General features: G+C 33.5%; 1 protein-coding gene and 1 long non-coding RNA gene across 2 annotated transcripts; one reads left to right on the top strand and one right to left on the bottom strand.

Moving 5' to 3' along the window:
• Nucleotides 1-1,235: 1,235 nt before the first annotated feature.
• Nucleotides 1,236-3,004, bottom strand: LOC112022662 (uncharacterized). Its single transcript, XR_002883910.2, has 2 exons — nt 2,584-3,004; nt 1,236-1,588 (listed from the first exon to the last, which is right to left on the bottom strand). It is a non-coding gene; the product is annotated as an uncharacterized LOC112022662 (long non-coding RNA).
• Nucleotides 3,005-7,164: 4,160 nt separating this feature from the next.
• Nucleotides 7,165-7,482, top strand: LOC112022673 (BAG family molecular chaperone regulator 5, mitochondrial). The gene has a single exon (XM_024055284.1). It carries the CDS (start codon nt 7,165-7,167, stop codon nt 7,480-7,482), a length of 318 nt encoding a protein of 105 aa, XP_023911052.1.
• Nucleotides 7,483-8,571: the final 1,089 nt, after the last annotated feature.

Here is an 8,571-nt window from a genome sequence, read left to right on the forward strand (position 1 = left end):
TTCTTTAAATTAGGTTGTCAACCACATAGAAAAGTAACAAAAGTAAGACATGGACATTGGCCACAGTGAACTAAGTAAGAGAGTTCATAAGGTATTTTTTATTATAGTTGAACAAAAGCAATACTTATTATTACAGTTGTTCTCTACTTTGAACTTGGAATTGCAATGGTGCCAGTAAAAAACTTGGAAGGCATTTGCATTTTGGAAGATGCTTGGAGTAGTGGAAGTCTCAGCTTGCTAAAGATGAGGATGAGCAATAGGCTAAGGATGAGGATCAGCAAGTTGAACATGAAGGATCTGTCATTATTGGCTTTGAATGAGATGGATTCATTAGTTAGAGATAGAAATTATTAATAGCTTATTTCCTAGACTTTCTGCAGTGGAAAAGATAGGATTAGGTTGTTTGCTAGGTGTATGAGTCTAATTTTATTCAACCTCTTCCTTATAGCAAGAAGATTGTCCACCTGTTTCTTAATTTTTTCCTTATAGAAAGAAGTAATCAAATGAATATTGCATTACATTAATTTTTAATAATAGAATACTCTAATAACCAATGTGCTTCTCTCTGTCTTGTTTTTCTTAAGGGCAACAATGCTTGTTTCCTCTCTTATCTAAGATAGTTTTTTTTTCCCATGCAACTACCATCATTGATTCTTAGTCCTCTCAAGGATTGATTCTTGTGTATTTTGGCTTGCTCAAGCTTGTTATTTTGTGCTTTGCTTATTTCCACTCTTTTGGTGTGTAGCAATAGAGTGAACCAACTATAACTGAGCTATTCAAGGGTTTGGGAGGTGCTGTCATGCTATCAAGAACTTGACTTGTAGGATTTTAACATTGAACGTACTTGGCTACCTGTGTATTCAAATCTACTCAACCAAATTCAATACCATTAGCTTGGTCATCTATTACAGGACGTCAAAGATGGGGCAAAGTTATATAATAGTGTTGAGTTTGAGCTTGTACCCAAGAAAGGCAATACAAATGCTTATGTGTTAGCAAAGACGTACCCCTCACAGTAGGGATAGTGTAGAAATCTAGATATAGAATGCTCTATATTTCCTTGTACAACATATACTTGATTACAGTTGTCAATCAATAACTTCTATTGTATTCATTCAAAAAAAAAAAAAAAAAAAAGAAAAAAAAAAAAGATTACACCTTTGCAAAGTTGAACAATTTTTATGTTTTCATTACAATCAAAATTTGATCTAAAAGATAAGGAGACAAGAAAGGAATTTGATCCAAAAATGAACAAAATTTTATTTAAATGTACACTTTGATTATAGGGCCATAGTAACAAAAGTCTTATTGAAATACACTTTGACTACAAGGCTATAATAGTATGATAGTTTCACATTTGATGTATCTCTTGCTTCTTAACTATACATTCCATCCAAAATCTACAATTTTTTGTTTGTAAGCTACAATGGCTCTTAGCTTGATTACAACGACAAACAAAAAATTCAGTAGTTCCAGCTCTTATGGCTCATGTTATACAACATGCCCCACCATTTCTTGGTATGATATCTCTTCGTTATGCAAGTTTTTTTGGTATCATAGCTCTAAAATCCATTGAAGCTTCTAGCTGCTGCAAAATCAAATGCCAAGCAACATAAGAAATGTTAACTAAATGGCCCTCATATCCAAGTGGCAATAATTGTGGATGGGCGAAAAGGCCACATCCATAAATATATAAAGAACACTTTGAAATACAATAAAAACAAGCCACCAATCACATATTTACCACCTCTTTAACATCAAAATAAGCCTAAAAGAAAAACACAAAATCAATCTAAGTATCATATGTTGTCCTCACCATGCATCTTTCCGCTCGAACTATGTTGCAAGATGCTCTATCATCTAAGAAAGCAAGTGGGACAAATCTATAACAATTTGGAAATTTTACAAATGGAGAAACAAAAAGCACGATCATAGCACTAATCTTGATCAGTGCACGTAAAATTGTACCTTAGATCTAGAAACTAAAATGACTTACAAAACAAAGTTACATGTTTATGACTCAAGAGTTTACATGATAACAATAACATGTCCAAGAATGAGCCTTGATGATTAAACTAAGCTTTTCTCTTGGAAATAAACAAGTTTTATGAATGGTCTATACCCAAATTCTATAAAATGAAAAACAAAAAATTTTCAATGGAGCATTTTATCAAAAAATTGGAGTACAGAAAGAATGAGCCCAAGTTGTGAAAACCAGCAAATAGTTCACTCAAAGAAACTAAAAATTTTACAGTCCAACCTAAGTATGTGTTTATTGGTCTGTCTCAGAATGTTGGACAAGGTCTGTATGGCAAGGGTGCAGGTAATGAGATCTATCAAAATTGTGGCATCAAGTGAACAAGAGCTAGCTCATTATGCCTAAGAAACAGCTCACATTACATGTACAAGTACATATCAGCAAAACCCAATAGGGAAAAAATTGCAAATCCAAATCACATTACAACCTAAACCCCAAACAGTACATTCAATCACAAAGATATGCAATTCAAATCATTAATAATGATTTTCTTGGAATGTACATATGAAATTTCTACAAATTAAAAAAAAAAAAATTGCACTCACCAATGGGGCTTGTAGCTATGGATTAGATGAGGGAAAAAAGCATAGAGAAAGAGCCTGGAGAGGTCTCAAGTTGGACCACAAAGCAAGATGTTGTTGCTGAGACTCAGGACTCGGAAAAGAAGTTGGACCACGTGGCCTTGGGCTAGATCGGCTTACATTTTAAATAATAATTGAAACGGCATCAAAGAACAAGCCAAACCAAAGGCGAAAACAGCAAGGTGGCCGCACAGTGAACGGCCACAATGTTAACGGAGATGAGAGAGGGAGGGAGGAACAGATCATGGTGCTTGAGACGCCGCTTATGAAAGAGGGATAGACAGTTATTATAGATTATAGAGGAACTCGTGAGTGAGGAGATAGAGCTTCTTTTCTTTGCGGGCGTCTAAAAATTCTGCCACAGAACTTGGGTTTGCTATCAATATTGTTTATGGCTTTTAAGCCTTTATATTAAGAACCCTATAGCATATATTACTATTATTACTTATTTTATTTATGTGGGGCCCAAAACTTTTAACTGAGCTTTATGAGGCATGCTGAAAATTTTGAAGTTTGAAATTTCAACGTGCATAGAGCTTACGGCGTCAGCAGACGTTAGGAGAGCAACAATTATTATGCTGAGCTGGCAGACAAGATGATGTAATCCACTTTAAATTTGGTGTCATGCTTTTATTGGCTGGGAGTACAAGGTCATCATGCTAACCTTGTACTCCGAAACTACACAATAATTTCCCGTCTTATACGGCTATACCCAGATACCATAATGAAACAATATGTCAACAAGAAGACCCCATTTTTTCTTTAGTTTTGTTTTCTCTTTTTAAAAATAAAAAACTGTATATTATAAATTCAATTTCCAAAAGTAATTCTTTCTTTCATATTTTTAATTCTTTAAAAGTTGTGTACACATTAGGCAAAAGGCATATCTGTATATATTAATGTATTGTACCAAAAAGAAATGAACAAAAAAAAAAAACATTGGTTAGGTTGGGTAACCCATTTAGCATTGGGTGGCCCAAATAGTCTATATAGCACCTACAGTAAGCTAGAGCATTAGATGAGAGAGTCTTCTGGTCATCAATTACAGCTAACTATTGCATTCTACACTCTACTGTGAGGGCCATTGTCCTTCTCTTTTGCAAACTTCCAAATAGTATCTTTAGCCAATGTAAGTAGAAATGTTGAAACAATATAGGAGATGCTTCAGAAGGTGATGACTATGCATATGTCAATGGGTAATCATTATTCATTAGAACTATAAAACTTTAGTTAGCCAGCATGTATCACGCTAAATATTCAAAGACCCACTTGATTCAGTTGTAGAAAAGTTTGAATGTCAATGCATATAGGAACTGAAGTCTCAGAATTGCCAACAATTGCACTTGATTCTGAAGAATGCATTGAAGGATTAATCCTAGAGTAAAATGGTTCAAACGCCTGAGGAGTTTCATGATTGCCAGCTATTGGTTGATTATGGAAGTTACTAGCTCCATGATTGAAAGCCATTGCTCGAGGATGATTAGGGAGCCTATTAGCCATATGAGCAGGTGGAGGAGTTCCATGATTGCCAGTCATTACTCGAGATTGATTAGGAAACATATTAGCCATAGGAGAATGAGGAGCAGTTCCATGATCGATAGCCATTACTTGAGACTGATTTGAGAACCTTTTAGTCATTGCTTGAGATTGATTAGGTAACATACTATCCATATGAGCAGGAGGAGTTCCATAATTGCCAGCCATTGCTCGAGACTGATCAAAAGGGAACCTACTAGCCGCCATATGAGCAGGATGAAGAGTTCCATAATTGCTAGACATTGCTTGATTTTGATTAGAGAACATATGAGCATTAGCAAGAGTATGAGCATGTGCATTTCGGTGGAAGGACTGATTTATATGACGCTGAAATTTCATTGGTGATGGATCAACATTTGTCATTGGCTCATCCCTATCATTAGCACGTGAAGATTTGGTACAAGCCTTTCGAGTATTATTAGCCTTTTTTTGATTTACTCTCATTTTTCTCATAAATTTTACACAAAACCCATTTGTCCAACTGGAAGACACAAAATTCAATAATAGTTAGATTTACAATAGATAACAACAATGATGATTAGAAAAAAAAAAAAAAAAAGTAGAAATTCAAATAACATTTAAATAATATAAAAGCTATAACAAAATGATAAAATCTACTTATCCTCATCCTCATGTCATTTTCACCACTTCTAGTTAGAGGAGGATGATTAATCTTATATTCGTACATGAGACAATTGGACTTGTCACAACTTGGAGCTTTATTAATTTTATTTTTTTTCTTTTTGTATGGTAATTTATTTTCAAGAAATCAAATACTGTGTATTTTTTTTTTCTTTTGTAAATTTTATATTATTAAGTGGATTATAAATATTTAAGATAGTAATTAGTATTTAGATTGTCGATTATGGAGTGATTTATCTTTTTTTTTTTTTTTTATCTTTTTCATTTTGTATGATACTTTATTTTTCAGAAATCAAGTACTAGGCAAAAAAAAAAAATCACTTTTTTTTTTCTTTTGTAAATTTTATATTATTAAGTGGATTATAAATATTTAAGATAGTAATTAGTATTTAAAGTGTGGAATGTGGAGTGATTTATTTTTATCCTTTATTTTTTTTTTTTCCTTTTTGTATGGTACTTTACTTTTTAGAAATCAAGTACTAGGTATTTTTTTTTTTCACTTTTTTCTTTTGTAAATTTTATATTATTAAGTGGATTATAAATATTTAAAATAGTAATTAGTATTTAGATTGTGGACTAGGATTCTCAAAAAAAAAAAGAAAAAAGAAAAAAAATATTGTGGACGGTGGAGTGATTTTACTTTTTTTTTTTTTTTTGTATGGTACTTTATTTTCAAAAAATCAAGTACTAGGTAAATTTTTTTTCCTTTTGTAAATTTTATATTATTAAATGGATTATAAATATTTAAGATAGTAATTAGTATTTAAATTGTGGACTGTGGAGTGATTTTTTTTTTCTTTTTGCATAGTACTTTACTTTCAAGAAATCAAGTACTAGGTTTTTTTTTTTTTTCACTTTTTTTTTCTTTTGTAAATTTTATATTGTTAAATGGATTATGAATATTTAAGATGAGATAGGTTCAAGTTACACATTTTTAAACCATTGGATTTAAGTAGATCCAATGGTTAAAAAAAGATCCTCATTATTACAAATATTTTTATTAGAATCTCATTAATTACCCTCATTTATTACCTTCTAAACCTATCTCTAAATCCAACAAAAGAAAATGTCTGACTCTCTCTCCCTCTACGTTTGGTGTTCAAGCCGTCTCTCTCTCTCTCTCTCTCTCTCTCTCTCTCTCTCTCTCTCTCTCTCTCTCTCTCTCTCTCTCTCTCTCTCTCTCTCTCTCCGTTTGTCTTTGTCTGACTCTCTACATTGCTCCTCTACCATTGTTCCACCTCCATAGGTTGGTGCCAAAAAAAAAAAAAAAAAAACCAAGCCAAACTATTTCTATTTCTGAGTTCTCTGTTTATTGGGTCACCATTATTTTAGCTCATAGCAATTGCAGGTTGGTTCTCTCTCTTTCTCTCTCAAGGTCAACTATTTTTCCTTTATTTATTTATTTATTTATTTTAGGGATAATTACACTTTACCTACCTGTGGTTTGCCTCTAATTCTATGTGCCTACCTGCGATTCAAATTTTGACACTTTGCCCACCTGTGCTTCTGACCGTTAGGCCTCCATAACCCACCTCTCCACTCTCCGTTACTCTAACATGTTTTCTTTCAAAATCAAAACACAAAACAGATCAAAAAGTTAGGGTTTTAATTGCTTAAGAACATTTTTATGAAGTTGAATTCAAGTCTCGAATTGTCCAACAAAGCTGTAATCTCCACCACACCCTCCAATTTTAATTACCACTATTATTATACCACCGTAACAAACATATAAGGAAAATAATCATTTAGATTCTTATGCTTTAAGCTCTGTTTTGATTGATCAGAAGGCAAACGAAAACTTCAACAACAAAAAGAAAGAGAAATCCAAGCTTTTCGCTGAGTTGAGCACTTGAGCTGAGATTTTCGCTTCGTTAGTTCCATTTGTTTCAACAGAAAATAACTCCAGCTAAGTTCTCTAGTAACTAAGAAAAATCATTAATTCAAAGAAAATTAATTTCTATCAAATATTTCACAGTACAAAATGCAGAAATTCAAAAACTTGTCCCTCAATTTTCTCCGCAGCCAAACAGAACTTCACCTCATGTCACCACATATTTCAGTTTAAGAATATCAGTTAAAAAGTTTCAAACTCTATGCCCCTGCCACCAGCCACCACAACCCACTGCCATAGCCACCACTGCCCACATCCTCAAACCCCAACCACCAAAACCACAAACAAGTCACAAACCCAAAATCAAACCACAATCAAATCACAAACCCAAAATCAAATCACAAACAAGTCACAAACTCTAACCCACAACTGCTAAACCACCAAGAAAAAATTTCACAAACCCAGACCCACAATGAATGAAAAAATTTCACAAACTCAGACCCACGAAACAAAAATTTTACATACTCAGACCCACGATGAGGATGAACGAGGCGCTGATAGGTCTGCTACTGAAGCTGGACTCTGTGCCCGGAGTTAATCCGATGGTGAGGGAGGCGAGGAGGAAGGTGAGCCGTCGGATCGTGGCGTTGCAGGAAATACTCGACACCGTTTCAAAGGCAAAGACGGTTTACGACGACGACTGTTACGAATACGGTTTCGTGAGGAGCTGGGACGACGTCATTGCGAAGATGGAGGAAGGGGTTTGTAGAGAAAGAGGAGGTGATGAGATGGAGAGGTTTTGTGCTAAGCATTTGGGGTTTCGTTGCTTGCAAAGATTTCTTAGTGGGCCCTGATCTTCTGTGCTTCAAAGACACTGATTTTGCCCAGTTTGTTCTTTGTTGTGTGAGTCTCAGAAAGAAATGTTTTTTTTTTCTTTTTCCTTTGGCAAATAAACGCTTTAAAACAATATTTAAAATGAAAATTTCCCCATTTGAATTTGACTAAAATTATTTTAGTACTCTAACGAGTTCTTTAAGTTTTATTTTTTCTCATGTTTGTGTATGTTCTTCATGTTTGTCCATGTTCTTCGTGTGAGGAGTGTTTTGATCCGTTTATGGTTTTATTTTTTACATTTTCTGTGTTAGAGTAACGGAGAGTGGAGAGGTGGGTTACGGAGGGCTAACGGTCAGAAGCACAGGTGGGCAAAGTGTCAAAATTTGAACCACGGATAGGCACATAGAATTAGAGGCAAACCACAGGTGGGTAAAGTGTAATTATCCCTTTATTTTAATGTAATTCTTTATCTGGGTTTTACTTTATTGATTCATTTGTTTGCTAAGAAAGTAGAAATATTCTTTCTTTTTGTGAGTACTCTGTTTGGTATCAAAATAGAAATCAAGCCGAACTGTTTCTATTAATCTGTTTGGTACTCTATTTCTATTTTTCCTTTCTTTTCTATTGATTCATATTGTTTGCTAAGAAAGTAGAATCCTAGAAATTGGTTGTTTTGGGTTTTATGTTTTTTAGCTAGTTTGGTTTCAAAAGAAATCAGCTTGAAAGATTCAATTGTACTTGGAAAAGAGATTTTATTAGGCTCGGTTTTAGTTTTAATGGGTCTCAAATAATACAAAAAAACAAAAGTTTCAAATTTTAAAATTTTTTTAAAACATTTTCTTATAGTTTCTGGGGAACCAAACAACACTTGTTAGTGCCCTTTGTGATTGTAAAATTTGGTGGTTGTCTAGTTCTTTTGGTTTTCAATTGTTTTTCTGCAATTTAGTAATGATTGGGCTGTCTATGTTTTTTATAGTATGACGTTGTTTAGAGGATAATTAATGAGATAGATTATGATAGTTTCTTGACTAAGCAGTGGAATACCTTTGCAAAACATAAGTTGTAACAGAATTATTGAAAGTGTAGATTAATATTTATGATTTGAATTG

This window comes from Quercus suber, unplaced genomic scaffold (assembly GCF_002906115.3).
Source record: "Quercus suber isolate HL8 unplaced genomic scaffold, Cork oak 2.0 scaffold_467, whole genome shotgun sequence".
Taxonomy (NCBI): domain Eukaryota; kingdom Viridiplantae; phylum Streptophyta; class Magnoliopsida; order Fagales; family Fagaceae; genus Quercus; species Quercus suber.

Coding starts and splice junctions, on each gene's coding strand:
- LOC112022673 (XM_024055284.1), top strand. CDS start 7,165: ATGAGGATGAACGAGGCGCTGATAGGTCTGCTACTGAAGCTGGACTCT.